We start from the raw sequence: 26,779 nt of genomic DNA on the forward strand, positions 1-26,779 counted from the left end.
ATAAAATGCTATGATAGAAAGGTTAATTTTGAAAGCCACGAGGTGGGAGGGAAGGAAGTCGATAGGCTCTAGAGAGCCAGAGAGGTAATGTAGATAATAATGTAATTATATATCGCTAAATGGAAAACTAATAATATATGTGTGTGTGTGTGTGTGTGTGTGTGTGTTTTCCAAGATCAAAAAAGAAATAGATGCTGCAATGACTGCTCCCACCAATAACCAAGAGTAGCCACACAACTTTCTTCAAAGCCTCTTACCAGGTAAGTCGATCATATTCATTTTCCAGCTTGTAAATGAAACCGACTAAGGAATTCTTCAGGTCAGCCACTTGACTGATGAGAGCCTCGAGAGATAGTTCAAGCTGCTTCTCCTCTCTCTGGAAAGGATAGAGTAATAATCAATTTTCTAATTAATGAGTGTTCAGTTTACAGGGCCACTTTTGGCTTTCATATACAGTGGTACCTCAGGTTACATACGCTTCAGGTTATATACGCTTCAGGTTACAGACTGTGCTAACCCAGAAATAGTACCTTGGGTTAAGAAGTTTGCTTCAGGATGAGAACAGAAATCGTGCTCCTGCGATGCGGCAGCAGCGGGGGCCCCATTAGCTAAAGTGGTGCTTCAGGTTAAGAACAGTTTCAGGTTAAGAACAGACCTCTGGAACAAATTAAGTACTTAACCCAAGGTACCACTGTAGTGAACATAGTAATTATTATAATTATTTTTAGTATTGAAAGATTATTGTCTCTGACAAAGCATTTGACAAATGCGTGGCAAGAGTAAAGAGTGTTAAAAGAAAACTTGCTAGACTGAAGTCGTGCTAGATAGCAATGATGATATTCTGATTCAGCTGAGTCCAGAGGTTTAAGACATGGTGCCTGGTGCATGACCTTCCTTGTATTTCACTTGTGTTTGCTCCTTATTTTGGGGTGCCTCTGTTTTAACCCTATGGGCTTAAAGATATGTGCACAAACATAATAGACTTGCATCGGGCAAGGAGCTGATGAATTTCTGGATCTCTGCCATGATGTTGTATTCACTCTTAAGAGAAGCAACTCTTAAATATTGGCCACAGATATTTCCCCAACATTTCCTCTTCTCAGGGTTCCCTTTGGGTGCTGTTCAAACACTGCCTTTGCATTGTTCCTTGCTGGTGGATGCAAACACTGGGTAACCCTCTTGCTACATCATACTTGGTGCAAGTATGTCAATAGCATTGCCAATAAGCTTGTTTGCACTGATGAAATATCTTTGAAAGATTATCTGGGGAGGTAATCTTGCACTGATTACTTTTATTTGTAACCTATGTTGCTCTGGTATATGATCATTAATAACTGTATCAGATGGTTGAAAGGAGGACAGTTGCACAAATCAAAGTTTGTACAGTAGGTCAGGTTCTGACCATTCCTGATTTATAGGGTTGTCCCCCACCTTTCCTAGTGTAGGGTTGTGCCTTTGATCCAAATTAGACGCCTTCAACAAGCAAAAAATTACTTAGCTGTCATGGTGTGTCTCAAGCACTGTTATGAAAACAAGGGAAGCTGAGTGATGGGATAGATATCAAGGGTTTAAACTACATGATACTACAGTGGTACCTCAGGTTAAGTACTTAATTCGTTCCGGAGGTCCATACTTAACCTGAAACTGTTCTTAACCTGAAGCACCACTTTAGCTAATGGGGCCTCCCACTGCTGCCGCGCCGTCGGAGCACGATTTCTGTTCTCATCCTGAAGCAAAGTTCTTAACCCGAGGTACTATTTCTGGGTTAGCGGAGTCTGTAACCTGAAGCGTCTGTAACCCGAGGTACCACTGTTCTTTAAAATACAGGTCACATTCCAGTAGCACATGCTTTCTGCCTTGCAAAGCCAACATTTCAAAGGAGTCAAGATTTGTTTTAACCACAGTTTTGACATCCATCATATCTGAATCAGCCATTCATGATGAAAGGTTTGGGTATAATTCTGTGTGTTCAGATAAGTGAAATTTTGGATAAACATTCCAGAAGCAGAAATTGCATGTAGTTATGTTGGAAGAAATTGTTCTCTGTAAGACAGTGGTGTCACAATGCTTACTACTAAGTTCACAGTTGCCTAGTATACCGTATTTACTCGAGTCTAATGCACCATCAAATGTAACGCGCACCTCAAATTTCAGAAACCTTGAAACAAACAAAAAAAGTACTTGCTGGCGAATGTAAATGTGCCATCGAATCTAATGCACACCTTAATTTTCGCAACATAATTTGGCTAGAAAAGGTGAGCATTAGATTCGAGTAAATACAGTATATCACAAAACATGCCCTTTGAAATTAGACCAATACTTTTCACAACAATTAGCAATGTACACATTTCCTCCAGACACTTAATTGTAAGCAGGAACATGTGATTTTACTTTATACTAGGAAGGTGAATAGGATAGAAAAAAATAAGGACCCAATGAAGTCTGGAACATTCCATCTAGAAAAAAAATCTTTTGAACTATAAAGTTGTAGAGAAGAAATGGTAGGAATAAAGGCAATTTCCAAAATGGAGAGAGAAGCTATGAGGTCTCATGAGATTCTATATCAATTTCCACCACCTCCGTAAGATTTTACCAAAGCTTCTTCATAATAAATAAGATAGAAGAAACTAATCTAAACAACAACAGAGAAAGAAAGAGAAAAGAAAACACAGAATCCTCTCTCTCATTGTGACACACAGTTCTTAACCAAAGATGGTTTTTTTAAAGAAGTGGTTTGATAACCGCCTATTTCAGCAGGTCTGGGAAGACTCCCTCACAGAGAGAAGCATTCACCACCCCGCAAAGCCCATCGCCCAGCCCTTCCCAACTACCTTATATAAGCCAGCATGGGCAAGGATCAAGGAGAGAGGTGGTTGGTTTCACTTGTCCAAGCAGCCTGTCCACATCCTCGGAGGTAACAGATTGGAATTGATCCCACACAACTTGACTAGACAGGACTCTAGCACTCTCCCACCCCGGCAGTGCTCCCACAGTGGAGTCTACCTCTTCCCGAATCTGAGCAACTTTATCTGCAAAAAACTTTGCAAAATCATTGCAGGAAATCATGTGGCCCATACTGGGCCCCGATGTAGCAGGTGGTTCTGCTAAATTGTGAACCACCTGAAAAAGTCGCCTGGGGGCCTGCTAGGGGTGCCTTGGAAGATGGCCGACAATACCATCTCTCCAGCTCACACGAGGTAATTAAGAAGCTGATATGGGAGTAAATCAGCCTCCCGAAATTCTTCCCGGGGAAGGGAAGATGCAGCCTCGTCCGCGGTTGCCCATAAATCACCCCCAAGTTCGAAAGAAGGAGGGGGTGAGGGCACTGGACAGAAAGCCCTTGAGTGAACTTTGGATCTCCCGGACGCTGCTTCTGAGAGCGATGCTAGTTGCATTACTTAAGATAAAGTCTTCGATATAAAAGTAATTGCACATGCTTCGAGCGAAGAAAAGGGTTTATCAGCTGCTAATTAAGCCTGCCCCTGCCACTGAGAGTTAAGAGTGATGGAATGGACTGCACAGAAGATAACATCAAAGAATAACACCTATGTCGGTATGTTGAAACGAACGGAAAGGGGGGGGGAAGCTTCTTCTTTTTATTATGATATTACCTAACAACCCCTCCCCTAGAAGAACCGTCACACGACTGACAGCAAGTGAGATTAGAAAATAAACTGTGGAAATAAACTGTGTGGAAATAAAAATAATAACTAAAGGCTTTGTTTTTCGGAAGACCTGGAAAGAAAAATGAAAGGCTCTCCTGTGACGCGGTTCTTAATCGGGATCCGCCATTATGAGATAGACTATGTTGCGAGATTAACAGTCAAAGGGGGAGGCGAGCCACTGCTTTGATGTTTGGATTGTAAGTTTGATTTGGCAAAATCTCACCTGGAAAGACTTATTTATCGGGGGCCGCTAGGGGCGCCTTGGAAGATGGCCGACAATACCATCTCTCTGGCTCACACGAGGTAATTAAGAGGCTGACGATGGGAGTAAATCAGCCTCCCAGGATCTCCCCAGGGAATGGGGAGACACTGCCTCGTTCGCAGTTGCCAATAAATCACCCCCGAGTTCGAAAGGAAGGGGTGAGGGAACTGGATGGAAAGCCCTCGAGTGAGATTCTGGATCTCCCGGACGCTACTTCTAAATGAGACCTAGTTGCATTGCTTAAGATAAAATAATTGTATTAAAAGTAAATGCACATTTCGAGCGAAGGAAGGGTGTTTTATCTGCTAATTAAATCTACCTCTGAGAAGTCAAGAGTGATGGGATGTGCCTTGTACCAACAGCCATTGGTTTGAAGTGCCTTGTACCAACAGCCATTGGTTCAACAGCTACAGCTGTTCCTGGCAAGCCTGGCTAGAGTAGTTCATGCATTCAAGAATGGATTATTGAAATAAGCTCTCTGTGGGGCTTCTATTGTATTCTATTGCTTCTATTGATCAGGAGGCTGCAGTTAGTGCAGAATGCTGCAGCGGGCTATTCCTAGAGACTTCCGGGTTGGCGCCATCGGTAATGGCGGATTCCCTCTGATTTTCTGAGGGACCAGCTCCGCGGGATCGGGTCTGCACCGCTGCGGCGAAGCGGGGACCCTTCAAAAATCACAAGCGGGTGAAGCCTGTGAACGTGGGACTCGGCGGGCACCTTTTGCGCCCCCCAATCTGCGAAGGAACCCCTTTTGGGGCTCCGGAGCGAAACGGGGTAAGCGGCGCGGTGCTGAGAGCCTACTGCTTCTTCCGCGGAGTGAAGCCGCACAGCCGTTATCGGAGAGCGCTGACTTTTTCCTGGGACAATTCGACTTCAAAAGTAACTACCCGTGAGTAGGAGAAAATTGGATCTAAAGGGAGAAAATAATTAATTTGGCACCGAAGCGGGGAGGCGTAAACAGGAAGTCCGCCTTCCGTTTCTTGGAAACAGATCAAAGCAAAGAGACTGTAAGCGGAAACTTTGAAAGACGTTTGAAAAGGGACATAAATCCTAACATCAGAAAAGCGATCTCCCCTCCGATTTGCAGGAGAGGAGGGGGGAAAGGTTTGAACTGCATTTATCTACAAAAAAAAAAGAGGAAAAGGAAGCTAAAATCCACCGCTTAAAACCTGGGAACGGTCTGCCTTGAGACAAGGAATGCCGCTCTGTGAAAAGCACTATCGGTAAACAGAGTATTTTAGACAGCTAACTCTGCAAGAGAGATACAGTGTTTCTGGACTTCTCCTGGTTTTAAAGTAACTGATTAAGTGCAATTGAAACTGTTGTTTTCTTGTGAATTGGGGGATTCATAAGGACTATTTTTTTTTAAAGTTGCAAGCTTTGACTGTTACTGTGTCCCCCTAGAGGAGGTCTGATACTGCTACAATAACAACTGGGCTAGGGGAATTTTCCATCTCAAAACAAATTCTAGCCGTGGGATTGACCTTGGACTTCTATGAGAGTGTTATGGCAGATGGAAGAGGAAAGTTAGAGTTGATTCAGGAAAAAACTACTAGGTCTGGCAGATCCTTTCGTACAGATACTGGGTCGCAGCGAAGAGCTTCAACATCTGGTCCTTCTGGACCATCTGGATTATCAGGGGCTGCACCCCCACAAGCTAAACCAAAAGGAATGTCGTCTGAAGATGTTTTAGCTCTGGCACTAGGGAAAATTAATGAATCTTTGGAAAATTTAAGTAAACAAATAGCTGAAACAAATAAACAAGCAGCTGAAGCATCAGTTAAAATTGACCAAAATATTACAAGTATTAATAATTTGGGACAAAAGGTGAATACCAATACAGAGACTATTGAGAAATTGTTACAGGAATCTGCTTTGACCCGAAAGACAGCTGAAGAAGCAAAGGACATAGCAACTGCTACTCAAGAGAAGATACCACCGAAAAATAGGCAACTCGAAGACCACGGGTTGACGTTGTCTATGATTGAATTGAAGGAGAAACAAAGAAATTTGAGAATCAGGGCTGTACCAGAACTTGAGAAAGATAACTTGACTGACTTTCTTACGCAGGAATTTGCAGATTTCTGGCAACAGGATTTGGGGAAGGAAGAATTTAAGATAGTGAGCGCATTTAGGCTTGGAAGAGGAGGAAAGAAGAACAAGGTGAGAAGAAGGGACCATTTGATTAAAGGCATAACGGTCGGAGCCAAACAATACAAATTGAAAGCTTTTGCAGATGACTTAGTATTGACATTACAGGAGCCAGAATCTAGCGTTAAAAGAGTATTAGAACTGATCCAGGAGTTTGGTCATGTGGCAGGATTTAAGTTGAATAAGTTAAAAACTAAAGTTCTTGAGAAAAACTTAACAATGACTGAAAGAGAGAGGTTTCAGAATGAGACAGGTTTAACAGTGGTCAAGAAGGTGAAATATTTGGGGATTAATATGACAGCTAAAAATGGGAACCTATTTAAGGACAACTATGAAAAATGTTGGTCAGACGTCAAGAAGGATCTAGAAATATGGTCAAATTTGAAGCTTTCCTTGTTGGGCCGAATTGCTGTTATTAAGATGAATGTATTGCTAAGAATGTTGTTTTTGTTCCAATCGTTACAAATTTTGGACAAAATGGAATGTTTCAAGAAGTGGCAGAGAGACATTTCTAAATTTGTCTGGCAGGGCAAGAAACCCAGAATAAAATTTAAAATATTAACCAATGCAAAAGAAAGAGGGGGATTTGCCCTGCCAGACCTTAAACTCTATTATGAATCAGCAGCTTTCTGCTGGTTGAAGGACTGGCTGCTTCTTGAGAACACAGGCATTTTGGATTTAGAAGGTTTCAATAATGTTTTTGGGTGGCATGCATACTTATGGTATGACAAGGTTAAAGCACATAAGGCATTTAAGAACCATATTGTCAGGAAAGCACTGCTTAATGTCTGGACACGATACAAAGACTTACTTGAAAACAAAACCCCAAGGTGGTTGTCACCAATGGAGGCAAAAGCTCAAAAAAAACTCAATATGGAGGCCAAGTGGCCAAAATATTGGGAGATTTTAGAGCAAGAAGGAGACAAATTGAAATTGTAGAGTTTTGAGAAATTAAAAGATAGAGTGCGAGATTGGCTTCATTACTTTCAAATAAGAGAGGCATATAATTTAGACAAAAAAATCGGCTTCCAGGTGGAAAAATCAAAGTTGGAAACAGAATTGTTAAATCCCAACATTAAGATACTTTCAAGAATGTATAACTTGCTGTTAAAATGGAATACTCAGGACGAAACGGTCAAATCTGTTATGATTAAATGGGCACAGGACGTTGGTCATAACATTATGTTTGCTGACTGGGAACAGTTGTGGACCACAGGCATGAAATTCACGGCATGTAATGCCCTTAGAGAGAATATTATGAAAATGATTTATAGGTGGTACATGACACCAGTCAAGCTTGCAAAAATCTACCATTTGCCCGATAATAAATGTTGGAAATGTAAAGAAACTGAGGGTACATTCTTTCACCTTTGGTGGACGTGCCCAAGGATTAAGGCTTTCTGGGAAATGATATATAATGAATTGAAAAAGGTATTTAAATATACCTTCCCGAAGAAACCAGAGGCCTTTCTCCTGGGCATTGTCGGCCAATTGGTGTTAAAGAAGGATAGAATTTTCTTTATGTATGCAGCAGCAGCAGCAAGATTACTCATTGCAAAGTATTGGAAGACACAAGATCTACCCACTCTGGAAGAATAGCAGATGAAGGTGATAGACTATATGGAACTGGCGGAAATGACTGGCAGAATCCGAGACCAGGGAGAAGAGTCGGTGGAAGAAGATTGGAAGAAATTTAAAGACTATTTACAGAAATATTGTAAAATTAATGAATGTTAGAATGATGTTGGATAGAAACTAAGTGGTTTCTAGCTGCAATACTATAAGGGAATATGAAAAATGGATTACTAATAGGTAAAGATTTAATGTTACAATATTTTAAGATTAAAGATTAGGATAAACAAAGAGGGGAGGGATTTGCTGAACCAACAAACTGAATTGGAATAGAAAAAAGGGAGGCGTGAGGAGGTCCGGGAAACAAGCTAATGAAAAATAAGTAATGGAAAGATTGAGTTGTTTTTAATTACTTTTATTTTGTATTTTTCTTTTTTCTATTTTTATTTTGTAATATTTCGAAAATCTTAATAAATATCTTATAAAAAAAACAACAGAATGCTGCAGCAAAGTTGCTGCCAGGAGTACGGCCTTGTCAGTATAGAACACCCGTGCTCAGAGATCTGTACTGGTTCCCTATTTGCTACTGGGCCAACCAAGTTCAAAGTATTAGTATATAAAGCCCTTAACAATTTGGGACTAGCTCACCTATGAGATTGCCTTATCCCACATGTGCTCAGTCAACAGCTTCAGTTCATGGAACTGACAGTACTACAGGTGCCACATAATACCTATTCCACATTTGTAAGAAAATGATCATTTAGTGTGGCAGCACTCACAATTTGATAACCATAGGCAGGGATTTCCAAGCAGGTGCCTTCACTGTATTATTTTTGGCTCCTGCCTGCTAAAAAAATCTTGGTTAGACAAGCCTACCCAGGTGCTTTAAAAGTTCACGTGACTTTTAATCTGTTTTAGTATTTTAGTATTCTTGTATGTTTTAAACTACTGTAAATTTTATTGTTTTCTCTTTTATGTAAACCACTTGGAGGCTTTAATTTTTTTTTACTACCACTCATATACATTTTATGACATAAACATCAGAAATAAGCCTGTAGTTCTATATACCGTATTTTTCTGTATATAAGACTAGGGGGTTTTTTTACAAAAAAAAAAAGGTTTAAAATTGGGGCTCATCTTATACACAGGTAGTGCTGAAGGGTGTTTTCTTAATTTGGAGTCCCCAAAAATAGGGGGTGTCTTATACATGGAAAAATACAGCAATCTATGCAAATTTGGAAACTGTAGAAAAGCTGGAAATAAATTATGTCTTCACTTGAATAAAACAACTTTATTGCCAACTGTGTGTGGTGTTCCTTCTCTAAAGAGTACTGCTTGTGCATGGCTCAAGGCAGAATCCAGTTTGATATAATCATGTAATTCTTTTAGCACATGGAAAGGACACGTGAAGATTCCAGAAGAACTAACTGATTACAGAGAATGACAACATATTTCATATGGCTCATAAGTAATGGAAGATTAACTGTGGATGACTGGAGGGAGGGAGGACTTTTGATCTTTTCTATTATTTGTGAAAATTTAAAAACAGAGTTATATCCAATGTTGTGGAACAAATGTTTCACTGATGCAATGCAATTTCCATTTCTTCTCCTCTCCCATACACCCCCAAAATCTGCTCCAGATGGTTTTGAGGATGCACAGGGGGTGGAAGTGGCAGGAGTGGGAAAGGAAGCTCTGTTGTGCTTGTGAAAGTATATTGTGCCAGGAGAACTGTAGTGTTGGATACTGCCCATATTTTTTTCTGGCCTTTCAATTCTGGTTTCAAATTCTAAGATGCATTAAGCCTTAAGGATAGAGCCAGAGGACAGAAAGAACACCCCGTGGTTACTCTAGTTTTGGTGGAAAATGCATTCTGAATCGGACCAGACATGGGTTAGAGCTCAACGTTGAGCCTACCAAGTGGAGATAGCAATGGCGAAGAGGACCTTCTTTACCACCTCTATTGCATCAGCAGAAAACAGCAGGAGGAGACTCTTTCAAGTGGTTTGCAATCTAACAGAACCACCTCCAGCACTGGGGCCTAGTGAGGACCCCAAGATCTCCTGCATTAGATGTCAAGGAAATAAACAACTATCTGACTTTTAGAAGACATCTGAAGGCAACCCTGTATCAGGATTTTTTTTAATGTTTAATGTTTTACCATTTTTAATGTGCTGTAAGCCACCCAGAGTGGCTGAAACACAGCCAGATGGACGGGGTATAAATAATAAAACTGCTATTATTACTAATACTTTGACTAATAGGCTCTGGGATCCAAAGAACATGTAACATTTATTTATCTCCTTACCATGATTAAGAGATCTCCATTCCCTTTGAGTTCATATTCTCCTCTGTCTCTTCTCCCCATATCCTATGAATTCCCCCTTTTCCTTTTTACTGCTAGACACTATTGGTCTTCTATCTATACCAGGGTTCACACTAACCATGGTTATATCAGGGAAGTTGGGATATAAATTAAAGATATGAATAATTTTAAGATGAATTAGTGAGTTAGGGCATGCAGCTAATTATGAGGAAAATCTCAACTCCTACAGGAAGAAGCAAAGATACACCAACATATTTTACATTATGGCTGAACTGTAATTAGCTTTTAAAGATGCCATTTAAATCCACCCAAGAGTCCTATTGCAACTGCGAATACCACTCCACCAATTTAGCACGCCAATCCTTAGCACATTTTAATGGAACTTTCATGTTAAAGTATTGCTATCTGAAGCTTAAGTTGGCAGATAGTCTGTTAGCTAAAGACGAATCAGTTGTAAAAGACAGCAAGGCTCCAACACTTTTAAAAAACTTGCACAGAAGAGAATTTCAACTTTTCCCAATCTCTTCATAATACGCTGCATCCACTTTACCTCTTCTACTGTTAAGAATTCATCTATACATGTACGTTCTTGCTTTTGAAGGCAAGAACGTCTTCACGAAAGGGTTGCATGCAACTTACTGTGATACCTTGCACACCTATTAAGTTATAAAAATGCAAGAACCCTATTCACCTTTGCAGCTGCTTTCCCCAGAGGAGGGGTGGGTCACCTCGGGCACCGCGACCATGCGTAGCCTTCCAACCTACCCTTGGGCCACACCCCTCAGCAACCCTGCCCCCATGCCCGCAACGAGTCAATGAACTCCCAATAATGCTTCTTGCTTGCCTGGATGGAGGACACACGAGGTACGTGTGCAGAAACTCCGACTTTCGTCCGGCTAGCACGCAGCTTCTAGTATGCACACAGTTAAGAATCACATCCATTTCCTCACCCGCCACTAGCACGCCCCCCCCCCCCCGGGAGGCCTGCAAAAGGAAACAGGGCCCTTGGGCTGAAAAGGGCTTGCTACGCCTGCCCAATCTCTGCAGAAGAGCATTCTCACTATTATTATTGTGAAAAGAGCATTTGTACCCCCCCCCCCGTTCTTCAGCCAAAAAGGCAATGCATTAAAACAAGCCAGTCCCTACCCGCAGGCTTACAAAATGGGGGGGGGGGAAGGGGGCAGGGAAGGAAGAGGAAAACAAGGTAAACTAAGGGAGGGAGAGGTTCCTCAGCTAGACTACTAGGCTAGAACTAGCCAGTTCCCAAGAAAGATGCGGTCCCCAAAGGCCCCCGCGCCGCCGACCCACTAACCCCGCCCGCTTATTTCACCTGCATAGTGACGGAGACCGGAGACCGCGATATAAAGAAAGCCTCCCGCGGACGGCGGCTTATTCACGCGCGCGCTGCTTCCTCTTCCGGGTTGGTGCGTCACGAGGTCGGAGGTCACGGAGTTGGAAAGTGCTGGCCATGGCGGCCTCGGAGAGACCCGAAGCAGAGGTAGCGCGCCTGGCTTTCCTGTGCGAGCGGGGCTGGGGAGCGCGGGGGGCCGGGCCGTGTGCAGCGGCACGCGCTCGCTCTCTTGCCTGAGAACGCTCGAGCTTCCTAGGCAAGGGCTGCGAAGGGGGCGAGAGGCTTTGCGGGGATGCAAAGGGAAGTCCCTGCCTCGGGGCGCTGTGTATGTGTGTCGGTGGAGTGAGCGCGTGGATGCAAGGGAGCGTATTGCATTGCGTACAGACACGGGGCACAGCCCTATAACGGCTCACTGCCACTCCTAGATCTTGTTTACTATGTGTTTATGTATCTGTTTTGCGCTTGCAGCCCGCCCTTCACCAAATGTTCCACAGGACAGTTTACAAACATGCCGTGAATGAGACAAGTCGCAACTTAACGTTGCAGTCACAAAAGCAAAACCGTCAAACAGCCTGTGATTTAAAAACAAACAAACCCAGTTACACAGAAAAAAACAACATGATACAGTAGTGTTGGATAAGTGTCTGGCTGTATATTGCACCTAACCTGAAAGAGATTTCATGAGAACACGTGTATTCGATCAAAAGCTCATCCCTACTTTGACCAACAGTTTTGCAGTCGAGGGTGCCACAAGTAGGGAGTCCCTTTGCTACGGAGAGGTGCCTTTAGAGAACAACAGAGCCAAATGCTTCTGGCAGAGGAAATGTTTAGACGTAGGGAGATGTGCTGGACTCTGCATGCCCATTGTTGTTACTGCATCACCTACCCACATGCAGCCCTGGTACTTTTTTGGTACTATTAGTGCACATGTGGTAGCATGTTCAAGTCGACTTGCTACTCCTCCACTTGTCTACAGAGCAGCCTTATGGATGCTTGCTCAGAATTAAGGCCTAATAGGTAAATAGAGCATATGTCTAAGGATAGCAGCCTTGATTTGCCATTAAGGAAAAAACAGGCTTTTTGAATAAGAATAACTGGCCATTTTTGCTCTTCCTATCTCTAACAGTGACCAGGTATTCCAAGGGAAGTTGATATTAATGTAAGAAATATAAAGTAGGCAATATTATATATTCATTGGATCACCTGTTGGCTGTAAAAATATGAAACCTTTCTAGTTCCAAAAAACTCTCATGCTGTAATCCTATGTGTTTTGTCCTCTGTAGTTTATGTAGAAATGCATTACAAACTCAGTTAGTTAATGGCATAGCAAACTTATTCTTGAAGAGCCCTGAAAGCCTGCACAGATTAGTAACAAACTTTTCCAGCCAGGCCACACCTGAGTCACCTCTCCAGGCCTCCCGGGTCATAGCTGTTTCTCTTAAAGGGCCCACATGCCAGATAGTTAGATAGTTAGATGATAATGCATTTGCACACAAATTTAAGAGTAAATTCAACTGAAGTAGTTAGAGGTTTTTTTTAGTATTAAAGAGAAATAAATCATTTACAACATTGTACACTGAACATACCACACAGACTTCAGTACTAATTCCAGTGATTTAACATACTCTTAACCAGCTGTTGAGAAAGAAATAATAAAGCAATTGATTACAATTACAAAATCTTGAAAATATTATCATATATGTCCATGTGGAATTCTCACATAGTACTGGAATTTTCCATAAAAGAATGTCAGGTCGTATTCTTTCTCTAATTCTGTTGAAAATGTAAGCTTTAATTTTAGCAATCTGCCAGTGGGACTACTAACTAAACCCTCCTAGGATCACATTGTAAATTGCACAGTGGCAGCTCCTGTCAAATAGTAGTGGATATTTCTTCCTGGTTCTTGTGCTACATGGTTCTGTAGGGCACTATTTTGTCCCACTGCTAATTAACACATACATGGAGTGGCCATTAAGAGTTTTGGAGCATGGTTTCACCAGTACAATTGTACCTTGGAAGTCGAACGGAATCCGTTCCGGAAGTCCGTTCGACTTCCAAATCATGGCTTCTGATTGGCTGCAGGAAGCTCCTGCTGTGGAAGCCCTGTCGGATGTTCGGCTTCCAAAAGAACGTTCAAAAACGAACAGTCACTTCTGGGTTTCAATCGTTCGGGAGCCAAACCATTCGAGAACTAGGCTGTTCAAAAACCAAGGTATGACTGTATACCTATCACACACAGCTCTGTTTCTTCATAACATCTGAATTGGGAGTGGCTGTTCAATCCCTGAGCGCAGTGGTGGACTGAATGAGGGCCAATAAACTGAGTTTGAATTCTGGAAAGATAGAATCTCTGTGGGTAGTTCACATTGCTAATTGCCTGTTCTGAAAGTACAAGTATGTAGCATGGGGGTATTTCTCTAAATATACGAGGTGCAAGTGACTTCTATGGTTAGGAGTTCCTTTCGCTGGCTTCATTTGTATGCTAGATACAGCCGTATCTGAATCAGGTTAGCTTGGCTTTTGTAGTCCATGCATTGGCAACCTCAGCACTGCAATGCACTTTGTGTGGGACTGACTTTCTGCTTGGTCCAGAAGTTTCAGCTAATGCAGAATGCAGCTACTAGATGGCAGACCCCATGTGACACCTCTGCTGAAACATCTGCAATGGCTGCCCGTGTGCTAAATGGGCTAACGTCAATATTATTGTGATGAAATACAAAGCCTATGACAACTTAAGGACCACCTGGGCCCTTATATTCCAGCCTGATCACTGAGATCATTCAGAGAACAGCTGTTTGTTGTCTCCTGTGTCTCAGAAACCCACCTGGCTTCAACCAGAAGCCAGGAATCCTAGTCATGAGTCTCATTCTATGGAGAGTGGGTTGGCAGTGGTGGGTGGGCCTTTTGGGACGTCATGTCTCTTGGGAACTGGACAGTTCTGGGTGGGGGCTCCGGCAGCCTCATTGCCAAGCAGCAAAATAGTCCCTAGGCTGCTCCTGCTCCTCTCCTCACAATCTGGGGTGATTCCCACCTGTCATGAGGAGGTCTCATAAAGTGTCCCTTGTCTGGTTGCAGAACAGTAGTGCCTCTTAAAGTAGTGCATGTGAGTGTCCCAATAATTCAGGGCAGGGCTGAAGAACCTCTCCCTTAATTTACTAGGAACCTTATTTTCCTCTTTCCTCCCTGCCCCTTCTTCCTAGTGTGTTGTGGTTTTTCCAGTTTGTAACTCTGCAGTTAGGGACAGTCTTGTTTTAATGGATTGTATGTAAGTCACTCTGGGAGCCTTTTGGCGGAAGATCAGGAGTACAAATGCTCTTAATAATAATAATAGTAATAATGCTCTTCTGCAGAGATTTGGCAGGAATCTTTACTGGTAATTTTGGAACATCTCTTGAAGACATTTTGTGCTGACAGGCCCATTCAGCTGCTTAATTTTCACTACCCCCAAGCATAGCGTGGATTGCCAGTGCCCAGGGTCAAATGGAGGGGTGGGGTGGGTGTCTGCATCACCCAGGAGATCACAGCCACATAGATAAGAAAATGAGAGATCAATTCCTGGTTCGCATGGAGAAGCCGTTTTCAACAGACCCCAGTGATGGAAGCACGTAGCTGTATTGAGGCAGCACCAGGTGTTGAATTTTTGTGCCCCTAACAGTTTTGCACCTGGAGCAATGCCCCTGTGGCTGCCCATGCTACGCCACTGCCTCCAAGATTTGCCAGTCATTGTAATGATTATTTTGTTTTGCTTTATGCAATTTTATGTTTTATTGTATTTGTATGCACTGTTGTACACTGCCTTGATATTTTATGAGTGGGTGATGTATGTTTCTATAGCTAAAATAAAAAATAATAATAAATAAAATATACCATTTTTTATTTATTTTTTGTACATCTTGCTCTTTGGGCTCATGCAGCATCTTTTTTTTTATAAAATATTTTATTAAATTTTCAAATACAAAGTTAGGAATGTAGCAGTATAAAAAGGCAGTAAAAGAAAAAGAAAAAAAGAAAAGAAAAAAGAAAACCAACCATTCAAAACGTTTTTTTTAATATAACTAACTGGACTTCCTCACATCTCCCTTACCCTGCGTTCTTTGTAATAAAAATATCAGCAAATTATTACCTTGTTTCGTACCTTATTTTGTGCCTTTCAAATGTTATACTTCTGAGTTTAAAGTAGTTTTTAATCAATTACTTAAACCTTAAATTAAACATGATATTACTTTAAACTTCGACCTTTTCTTACTTATAGCTTAATTTCCTGTTTCACAAATCTAGTTGCTGGAGCTAAGGTTTCCGAATCGTGCAAATTCTTAACATTCATACAACTTATATTGTTTTTGTAAATAGTCCTTAAATTTTTTCCAGTCCTCTTCCATTGTTTCTTCTCCCAAATCTCGGATTCTGCCAGTCATTTCGGCAAGTTCCATATAGTCCATCAATTACGTCTGCCACTCTTCCAGTGTGGGCAAATCTTGTGTCTTCCAATATTTTGCGATGAGTATTCTTGCTGCTGTAGTTGCATACATAAAGAAAGTTCTATCCTTCTTTAACACTTTCTGGCCAACAATGCCCAAGAGGAAGGCCTCTGGTTTCTTGGGAAAGGTATACTTAAATACCTTTTTTAACTCATTATAGATCATTTCCCAGAAGGCCTTCACTTTTGGACAAGTCCACCAGAGGTGAAAGAATGTCCCTTCAGCCTCCTTACATTTCCAACATTTATTATCAGACAGGTGATATATTTTTGCAAGCTTGACTGGGGTCATGTACCACCTATATATCATTTTCATAATATTTTCCTTCAGGGCATTACATGCCGTGAATTTCATTCCGGTGGTCCATAACCTTTCCCAGTCCTCAAACATGATGTTATACCCAATATCCTGAGCCCATTTTATCATGGCTGATTTGACTGTCTCATCCTGAGTGTTCCATTTAAGCAGCAAGTTATACATTCTCGAAAGTACCTTAGTCTTTGGTTCAAGCAGTTCTGTCTCTAGTTTCGATTTTTCCACCTGGAATCCTATTTTTTTATCCAATTTAAAAACCTCTTGAATTTGAGCGTAATGTAACCAATCTCGCACCTTATTCTTTAATTTTTCTAAACTCTGCAGCCTCCAATTGTCTCCAATTTTTTCTATTATTTCCCAATATTTCGGCCAGCCAGCCTCTTTTTCGGGCCTTAGCCTCCATTGGTGATAACCACCTTGGGGTCTTGTTTTCTAATAAGTCTTTGTATTTTGTCCAGACAATAAATATTGCTTTTCTGACAATATGGTTTTTGAACATTTTGTGAACCTTTACCTTGTCGTACCACAAATATGCATGCCATCCAAAAGCATTATTAAACCCTTCCAGATCTAGGACATCAGTGTTCTCTAAGAGTAACCAGTCCTTCATCCAGCAGAAAGCTGCAGCTTCATAATATAACCTTAAGTCCGGCAGGGCAAATCCCCCTCTTTCCTTTGCATCAGTTAGAATTTTAAATTTTATTCTGGGCTTTTTGCCCTGCCAGACAAACTTAGAAATATCTTTCTGCCACTTTCTAAAACATTCCACTCTGTCCACAATCTGTAGGGTTTGAAACAAAAACAACATCTTTGGCAATACATTCATTTTTATAGCTGCAATTCGACCCAACAAGGAAAGTTTCAATCTTGACCAAGTTTCTAAATCCTTTTTGATTTCTGACCAACATTTTTCATAATTGTCTTTAAATAAGTTCAAATTTTTAGCAGACAAATTAACCCCTAGGTATTTCACTTTTTTAACCACATTTAACTCTGTCTCTTTCTGAAACCCCTCTGCTTCTAAAGGTGTCAATTTTTTCCCCAAAACCTTAGTTTTTTGCTTATTCAACTTAAATCCCGCCACCCGACCAAACTCATGAATCAATTCTAAAACTCTTTTCGTACTAGATTCTGGCTCCTGTAATGTTAAAACCAAGTCATCTGCAAAGGCTTTCAGTTTATATTGTTTCACTCCGACCTGTATTCCTTGCACCAACCGGTCCTCCCTAATCATGTTCAAAAGCACCTCCAGGACTGAAATAAATAACAGAGGGGATAGGGGGCACCCTTGTCGTGTTCCTTTTTCAATTTTAAACTCTTCTGTCACCACATTGTTAACTATCAGTTTAGCTTTTTGCTCTGAATAAATTCCTCTATTCCATTTTCAAACCCCCGTCCCACTCCCATCCCTTCCAAATTTTTCTTCATAAACTTCCAAGAAATGTTGTCAAAGGCCTTCTCCGCATCAATAAAAATTAACACTGCTTTTGTATTGGTATTAGTTTGCAAAAGTTCCAAAATGTCAATAATATTCCTGGTGTTATCAAACAAGTGGGCTCATGCAGCATCTTAAGGCAATTGTTGAGTGATATAATCTTTGCCATCCTGTTCTGGCGGTATAATGACAAAGAACAATTTGAAGACAACAGGTGAGTTTCTTACGAAATAATCAAGATGTGAGATTACAGTTCTTTTTTGTTGCTTGCAGGTAGAGGAGGCCGGGCAGGTCTTTCTCTTGATGAAAAAGGATTATCGAATTTCACGCAACGTGCGCCTGGCTTGGTTTCTCAGTCGTTTGCATCAGGTGATCTGGGCAGTGCCTGAATCTGAACTGGTAAGCAAGCTGCACGTAAAGTTTACTTCTGAATGATGACCTGTTAGGCCAGTCAAAGTAGGAAAGCTGATGAACATCTGAGAAGGAAGATGCATCTATAACCGAGCTTTACCCTTTGGTTGTGTCCTGCCTCCATTCCCCCCCCCCCCATTTTTTTCTTTTTGAAGGTGCATTCAGATAATGAGTTGGATATTCTCAGCATTCTTCCAAATAACTGGCAACCTGACGAGCCTGTTCAACCCAGGCCATATCTCCTAGTGCCTTCTACACAAGTCACTTTCCTTGCGCGCCAGTACCGTTTTGTGATTGAATTGGATTTGAGCCCTTCTACGGGGATTGTGGTAAGTGTACTAGTTCCTCATCCCGTGTTCCCTGAGTGTTTCTGTCATCCTTTTCCCTCTTCCTTGCCCTAGAAGTGCTTCTTCATTAAAGCTTGTCTTGTCAGCGATAGCATATCTTTGTCTTGGAGAAGAGTCTCCCAGGCTCTATTTTCCTATCTTGATGGAAAATAGAAAACTCCTCATACAGGAGTTTTGTCTGCTGGGTATCTTGACTTATTCCCAGTAGAGAGAGCACTTCATATATTCACTTATATAAGTGTCTCCAGAATATTACATATGGAATGCTCCTATTATTATTTATTGAATTTATATACTGCCCTATACCCGGGGGTCTCAGGGAGATTCACAGAATAAAATTATGATATAAAACCACAAAATACATAATAAAAATAAAAACAACGTCCCAATAGCCCCCCCCCCAAAAAAAGGGCATAGGATGTAAATCAGATCAACCAAAGGCCTGGCTAAAAAGGAACATTTTTGCCAGGCACCTAAAGATGTATAACGAAGGCACTAGGTGAACTTCCCTGGGGAGAGCATTCCACAGATGGGGAGCCACTGTAGAGAAGGCCCGTTCTTGTGTTGCCACCTTCTCATGGAGAAGGCACACAAAGGAATGTCTCAGAAGATGATCTCAGGTGGTCCTTGAGGTATTGCCGTCCTGAGCCGTTAAAGGCTATATGGGTCAGAACCAGCACTTTGAATTGGGCCCAGAAACTAATTGGTAGCCAGTGCAGTCGGACCAGGATCGGTGTGATATGCTCAAACCGTCTTGCTCCGGTGAGCAACCTGGCCGCTGAATTCTGCACTAGCTGAAGTTTCCGAACCGTCTTCAGAGGCAGCCCTATGTATAACGCATTGCAGTAATCTAACCTTGAAGTTACCAGAGCATAGACAACAGTAGTTAGGCTATCCCTGTCCAGATAGGGGCGTAGCTGAGCCACCATCCAAAGCCGATGGAAGGCTACTGAGGCCACCTGAGGCTCCAGTGACAGCAAAGGATCCAGGGGTACCCCAAGCTACGAACCTGCTCCTTCAGAGCAAGTGTAACCACATCAAGAGCAGGTGACCTCCCAGCCATCTGGTCTAGGGAACCACCCACTAACAGTGCCCTCAGTCTTATCGGGATTGAGCTTCAGTTTGTTGGCTCTCATCCAGTCCATTACCGAGACAAGACACTGATCCAGCACTTTCACTGCCTCACCTGCAGATGTAAAGGAGAAATATAGCTGAGTGTCATCAGCGTACTGCTGACAACATACTCGGAACCTCCAGATAACCCCACCTGGCAGTTTCATGTAGATGTTAAACAACATAGGGGATAGGATTGAACCCTGCAGAACCCCACGTTGAAGGTTCAATGGAGATGAAAAGCATTCCCCAAGTAATACCCTCTGGGAATGACTATCCAAGTAGGACTGGAACCACTGCAAAGCGGTGCCACCCACCCCTAGTTCAGAGAGTTGCTCCAGAAGGATACCATGGTTGATGGTATCAAAAGCCGCTGAGAGGTCGAGAACAATTAACAGGGACATGTTTCCCTTGTCTCTCTCTTGAAAGAGGTCAGTTTTTGTGCCAAAACCAAGCCTAAACCCCAATTGAAATGGATCCAGAAAACCAGTTTCTTCCAAAAGTGCCTGGATCTGGTCTGTGACCACTCACTCCAGAACCTTGCCCAAGAAAGGGAGATTAGCAACTGGCCCGTAGTTAGTTAGCTGGAAACTCCTGTCTCTGGCACAACTTCAGTAGAAGCTTGATACTATGTCATTTTTCTTCTTCAGGATGACTCTACAGGGGAGATAATTTTCGATGAAGTGTTCTATGCCCTGTCCCGGTGTTTAGTGGGGTTGTTAAAGCCTTTTCGGATCCCAGGCTCGGACATTATCTACCAACCTGAGATCTTCATCACCATCCAAGTATATTCTTCCATCATTGGTCTGCAGACACACCAGGTAGTTATTATGTCTTGTGTTTCATGAGGCTGTTAACATGAGAGACTGCTGATAATGAGAGGTTTCATTACATGTCTAAACAATTGAACATTGGAGCCAGACTCTCCTGTGACATAAATTAACACACTAGGGTGGAAGAATCAGGAGCTCTAAGCAAGTGTCCTCCTGTTGGCAAACCTTTTTAAATTAAGTCATCATGTTCTGTAAATGAGATTGGTTTGCTAAGGAATAGATTAGTTCTGTGTCTTCTCATTTAATCCCACGCCCATTCCACTGCAAAATCTGTTTTCAATGTCGCATTATGTCCTACGGCATGGGTAAGGCTGCTCTTTCTACAAAGGTGCATTTCTGCAGCAAACAGACAAAAATCCCATTGTTGATAAGCTTTACCTGTGTTGAGCAGTGCATTCATACTGAATTACAGTGGTACTGGAGTTACAGATTGGTTAACTCTTTATCTTATACCATGCACATCTTTTTTTAAAAAATGTCAAAATTGGCAATGCTTTTATGAACCCTGTATATACTATGCGAATTGAACAGGATCGCATGTTTTGTCATATTTTGCATAGCCTTTTAAATTTATTTCTTATTCATTTTCTATCCCACCTTTCCTCAAAGGTGGTGGCACACATGGTTTCCCCCTTCCCCATTTTATTCTCACAACAGCCCAATGAAGTAGGTTCGGGTAAGAGAGTGACTGGACCAAGGTCACTCAGTGAGCTTCCTCACGGAGAGGGGATTTGGTCTCCCAGGTCCTAGTCCAACACTCTAACCACTACAACCTGTTCTGCTTCTGCCAGTCATAAGGGGCATAAGGAGTTACTCAGGAGTGTTGTCCCCTAACCACTAGAAATCCTTTGTAGCCTCTCCTTTACATACTGAGATCTCCCAGAATGGCCCGCACATTTTCAAGCTTATTTTTCACAGCTATAAGGTCGGGGGGAAACCTGCCTTTTAAAACAAATATGGAGATTTTCAAGTTGCTGAATTCTGTGCACACGATTGATTTGTGAATTTCTGTGTGCACAATCGCAAAGCTTGAATATGCTTAACTCTGATTATTGTGAGGTGCTGAGTGTAGTTGGAATTTGCCTCTCATACTCCTGGCTGCTCTTATTAGAGCTGGGTGGCAATTGTAAGTGGTTCGGTCATTATAAACAGCATTTTTGTCCACATCCACAGCATTTAGTAAATTGTTAGTATTCATACATTCATTACTTGGAAATTATTATCAACAGTTTCTTACTCGTATATTCATGATTAATGGTGTTTGTGTGTTTGCTCTTCCTGCTTCGCCCTCTAGCTACCAGGATAGCTGTCTATGATTTAGAATATATATTTACTTTCACTTGTTTCCTTGATTTGTTTGATTTATGTATCAGGTTGTATGTATACTTGTTGCTAATTTTAGGAGCCTAAGGCAGACAGTGAAAGCAAATAAAATGTTGGGGTGCTGCAATTTTTTTGGCGCGTAGGTGTCAAAAGCTGTTCTGTGAGTATATGCATAGTCCTGTGTTTGCAGAATGCCAGAATAGCAAGCCAATATTAATGACTTTTCTTTTTAGTAATAGAGCTACTTCTTCATCCCGTTCAGTGATCTTTCATTTGCATGGTGCCTGATAATTTATTTGGCTTCCTCATTTATTTACATACAAAACGCATGTGCCAGTTTTTCCACTGCGGTGTCCAAAGTAGTTCACAGTATAAAATTTATATTCCACAATAATAACCAAAAGATAAGACCAGTGAAGACTTAACTCCTTTCCCCCCTTCCCTTCCTGACTGCCATTAAATTGGAGGATTTCCCCCCAGTGTTTTCCTTCTGTGCCAGGAAAGAGTGAACAAGAACCGCTCACATTACAGACTTAGTGCTCCACTGTTCTTTCGACAACCCCATGAATCCATGGGAGCACCAATTCTGCAACAAACCAGCATTCTCTGTCAGAAAACAAATGGGAAACTAGCTACAACAGGTCAGCCATCCATGTTCACCTATGAAACAGAATGGGAGGAGGTTGCTATTTAAATGAAAAAGAGCATGGAGTGAACCCCTCCCTCTGCTTTACCACACCACCACGTTGTGTCATTTTTTCCTAGCCCAAATCTAGTTCCAGAAGTACACTAGGTTGGGAGCAGGGTGGATAGAAAATCAATATATTATCTATTATATATATATTATATATATTCAGATTTTTTAAAATTTTAATTGGATTTATTTATATTTTAAATCGGATTTTTAAAATAAAATGCTTTTGGAGGAAAAATCTTTCCAAATATAGTTTTCTATTTAGGTTACATTATAGTACAAAGGCTATTCATCAGGAAATAAGGATTTGTTTTAAGTTTTTCATGTGTGCTAAAACTCAGTCTAAGTCTTTTTTTTTAATTATTGTTTAATCACATCAGTTAACAAACACGGATACATATGGTATAATGTTATTTTTTAGTTAAATAAATTGTTTAAATTGTTATTAAGGAAATGGTTATTTTTCTCTTTCCAATAAAGTACAGAAGAAAAGTTGTCCAAATATAAGCAGTTAACTTATTAAACCTAGCAGTAATTTCCTAATTTTCTGTCTATGTATTACTAATAGTATAACCAAATCAGTAATTTTTGATATAACTGTAAAAGTTCTGAAAATTTATTATTCCAAAAATGAAATCTTCATCTGGTTTTAAATATTAAGATTATACCAGCAAGAATGTCTTTCTGTAAAAAAAAAAGATTTAAATCAAGTCTTACTGACTAGTGATTTAAATCGTGATTTAAATCAAATCCACCCTGGTTGGGAGAAAGTTGCATATAGCAGCAGAACACTGCACACTTGCTTTCATCTAAGGAATAATTCCTACATTTTATAGGCAAATGAAACAGTTGCATGAATGAAGCTTACAATATCAGTCCTGCAACACATTATATGTGGCTGCCCTTCTTTGTCTAGTTAGGTTCAGGGAGACTGGAGAGACAACCCTAGTTTGTTAGCTGCCTTGCTCAGTGGGGGAAACACAATTGTTCCAAGTGTCTCTAAGAAACTCTGTATGGGTTGACTGCGCACAGTCCTGAGAATGCGTCTTAAGGTTCTTGAAATCCAAAGATTCTCACCCACAACAAGGAATCAGGTTGAAATAGCAAAGCTTTTATTAATTACAGGGGGGGGGGTGGAAAAGATACTCAATTTTGAATTTATTAATGCAGTGCAGCTTATAAAGATTAAATCTCGGGTGTATTTGATATAATACCCCATATGCATTTGTAACCTTGAAGACAAAAAATAAGTTCTTTCAAAGGAAAAGTTAATATATTATTAACAAAATATTTAAAAAAAGGATGGGGTGAAAGCACACCCATTTGATATGGAAATCCAGAAGACAGAACAGAGATTCAGTTACATATCCAGTGCTCAGATGATAATTCCTACAGCTCTGTACGTGTGTTTGTAAGCCTGGACCAGAAGCTCGGTTCCAGAATCTTTGCCTTTTAGGATGATACTCAGCTGTTTTGGTGGGATCGCAAGCCCTGCTCCTAGAAGCACAAGAAGACAACGGAATCCTTTACCTAAGCTGTTTCATCAAGTGCTGCAATGAGATGCAGAGCATCCAGTAGTTAGGAGAAACGGGTATTACTGTAAGGGGCCAACATTTGCCCTTGCTCTAGGATTTTGGGTCTTGTAGGTTTGTATAGAAGAGGGGGAGGGGTTTTGTGATGTTGGGGAATCAAGAAGAGCAAGGAGGGGTTTCTCTCAACCTTCTAAAAAAAGGGGCAAGGTTCAAGAAGTTAAAAGGTAAAAACATCCCAGAATGCCCATGTGATATATTTGATGTTGATGCCTGGTTTATCAGGAAACTTGAAGTAACCTCTGTACGTATAGCCAGTTCTTACCAGTTTCTGCCTTGTTGCAACCAAGTCAGGCAGTTTGATTTTTAAACTCGTGTCACGAAACAAGAGTAAGGGTCAAAGTGGGAGTGATCCTAGCATGCTGCACTGGTCTTGCCAACTTCTCAGATTGTCTGTGAATCAAAGAATAGGCTACCCAGACTACTGTGATAGTTCTCTGCCCATGATTCTCCACTTCTCTTGTCTATAGAAGAGAATGAGGCGGCAGGCAATAGGAGAGGTGAGACTCTGATAGCTGGCTTGGATTCCTGGGTTATATTATTTCTGGCACATCTTCTAACTTAGTCATGCAGTGATTTAGGGGTAGAATAATAGTGTTCTTTTAAAAGATTCCTTGAGGTTGTTAACATACCTAGTGCTTAATTCCGCTGGCACAGAAAGTAGGTTCCTGGCATGGTGCAAAGTAGCAAAAGTGAGAAACTGCAAAAATGTGGAAGTCTTTGACAAGCAAAGGAAAGTCTTCGGTTTCATTTCCCATATCTGTCACCTGGTAACTCTGCTGAATGTTGAAACATCAAAACGAACCTTGGGAAAATTAGGTTGTAAAATGTACATGCTATTTTGAAATTCTGAAACATGATGAACCCAATTTCTAAGACAGGCAGGCAGGCAGGCAGCCAGAGTAGAGAAGTTGCAACACAATGGCTTGTTTGAAGACGGGGATATTTGAATGAAAATTGGCGTTCATTTTCAGGACATAGCCATGTATTTCAAGTTCAGACATCAGGTTGTCTCCCATGGCTATTTTAAGGAGAGGGAAGAGAGGCGCAAAATATACATCTTCATCGTTCTACCTTTCTCCTGTGTTCAGGCATGAGTGACCTTGCTTGTGTATCTAAAGCAGCAGCAGCAGCATCCACAGACAAGCAGATTTGAGGAAAACTCAATACTTGCAGAAGTACCAATAAAAAATAAATCTTTCAGAAAACCCCCCAACAAGGCAGACCTCTCAAGCAGCCTGAGGACTCAACATGCTTAGTTGCCAGGGAATGTGGATTGACTGGGTTGGGGATGTGGAAGAAGGAAAATAGGTAGCAGGGGGAATCAAAAAGAGTATCCTGGAATACAGCGTGACTGGCTTGCTGGAACACCGAACAAGAACATTCCACACTGCAACGTTTCATGGCAGGTCCCACCTGCAGTGTTATATTTAAATGAACAATTCTTGAAAACTGATTTGCTAGCATAATATACAATGTCGTAGATAGTTTATCTTGATGAATTTTGAGCTGGAAATTATCTCCAGGAGATATAATTTACTGATTTGTCCTGGGAAACCTAGTTGAAATTTGGCTATATGCCACAGCAGCTTTTGCAGGAAGCTTTTATCTCCATAAAATTTTGCGCATTTCTGGCTCCAAACATCATTTGTAGAATTTCACCTTTTTAAAAAAGAACAACAACAAAACCAACAACTGCTTGGTGGTGAATTTTTGCAATCCACTGTTCAGATTTTCTGAGGTTTTGATGGTGTATCACTTGCCTCAGTATGCAGCAGAGTACTTTAATTGGAACAAATAAGGATTTCCATTGTCTCTGGCCCAGGTACTATTCCAAGGTTGTCTGCTGGATGAGACCAAAACAGAGACCTTCCTGCAGCAGGTTTATACACGGCTGTGCACCTTTGAGAACAAAGTGGCTGAGATGCTCCAGCAGCAGTATGAGCCCAAAACTCAGGTGAGAAGACTACTTTCTGCTGCTTTGAATGAGTGGGAGTTTTTGTATTATTTGCTCATCCAGTCTATGAAGCCACCCATCCCAAGAGTAGCCAGCATGGTACACTCTGGATGTATGCCATTGGCTGTGCTGGCTGGGACTGCATAAATGATGAAAGACCTGAACCAGTTATTTCCATAGAGAGAGTGGGTTCTTTCTTCTTCTTTTCTTTTTTAAGGAAAATGCCCTTTGTGTAGGATTCTTGTGCAGCCTTGCAGATAGGTGTTACCATACTTTTCCATGTATAAGACGCCCCCTATTTTGGGGGCTGCAACCAATCACCAGGCCCCACAATGCGCTGCCCGTGTATAAGACGAGCCCTGTTTTTAAACATTATTTTTGAGTAAAAAACCCTAGTCTTATACACGGAAAAGTATGGTACTTATTTGTTTCTTGTATTTACTAGCAGCTTTTCTGAGAATGTTAAATGCGTATGTATTTGTCATTTATGACTAAGTGAGTAGCTGAAAAAGAAGGGTTACGAACTAACTTGCTTGCTAGTATACATGATGCAAATCTCACCCTAGCCATGAACTAACTAGGTGCCTTTTATACAGGCTGCCATCTTTCAGCCTATGTTATTGCAATAATAGAAGCCTACCTTACAGGATGGTGCTAAGGAGACTGAAGATGGCATTGTAAACTGCCCTGTAATCTTCAGAGGAAGGCCTGTAGAGAAATTTAATAAGCAGCAACCACAACCACCATAACATGTGGAAAAGGGTTTAAACACGTTTAAAAGTACTTTGTAAATGCTATGTAACAGTAACTCTCTTCCAGTTTACAACTGCTTCCCTGCTTGGTCACACGTAGGTGATTATTGCATCCCCATAACCAACCAAATGACTGCCCTGCCCTGTATCAGCATAAAGTTTGGAGATACCTGGGAAAGTGGTGGTGTCGCCCTCACTTTCCCTT

General features: G+C 41.3%; 2 protein-coding genes across 6 annotated transcripts in view; one reads left to right on the top strand and one right to left on the bottom strand.

Moving 5' to 3' along the window:
• MED8 (mediator complex subunit 8) overlaps positions 1 to 11,446 on the bottom strand; it is a 29,161-nt gene extending 17,715 nt beyond the window's left edge. The window contains exons 1-2 of the mRNA XM_081195257.1: positions 11,307 to 11,446; positions 258 to 376 (exon numbers count right to left, since the gene is read on the bottom strand). Of these exons, the coding sequence (XP_081051383.1) occupies positions 258 to 376; positions 11,307 to 11,312 (125 nt within the window). The 5' untranslated portion in view covers positions 11,313 to 11,446. The remainder of the gene's footprint in view (positions 1 to 257; positions 377 to 11,306) is intronic.
• The window catches only part of SZT2 (SZT2 subunit of KICSTOR complex), an 89,883-nt gene continuing 74,474 nt past the window's right edge, over positions 11,371 to 26,779 (top strand). For all 5 annotated transcript variants that reach the window (XM_081195223.1, XM_081195227.1, XM_081195225.1 and 2 more), the window contains exons 1-5: positions 11,371 to 11,474; positions 17,829 to 17,954; positions 18,122 to 18,295; positions 20,077 to 20,247; positions 25,691 to 25,822. In XM_081195223.1, coding sequence (XP_081051349.1) covers positions 11,445 to 11,474; positions 17,829 to 17,954; positions 18,122 to 18,295; positions 20,077 to 20,247; positions 25,691 to 25,822 — 633 coding nt within the window. In that variant the 5' untranslated portion in view covers positions 11,371 to 11,444. The remainder of the gene's footprint in view (positions 11,475 to 17,828; positions 17,955 to 18,121; positions 18,296 to 20,076; positions 20,248 to 25,690; positions 25,823 to 26,779) is intronic.

The sequence above is a fragment of the Podarcis bocagei genome, assembly GCF_964188305.1.
Source record: "Podarcis bocagei genome assembly, chromosome: 5".
NCBI classification, from domain to species: Eukaryota; Metazoa; Chordata; class Lepidosauria; order Squamata; family Lacertidae; genus Podarcis; species Podarcis bocagei.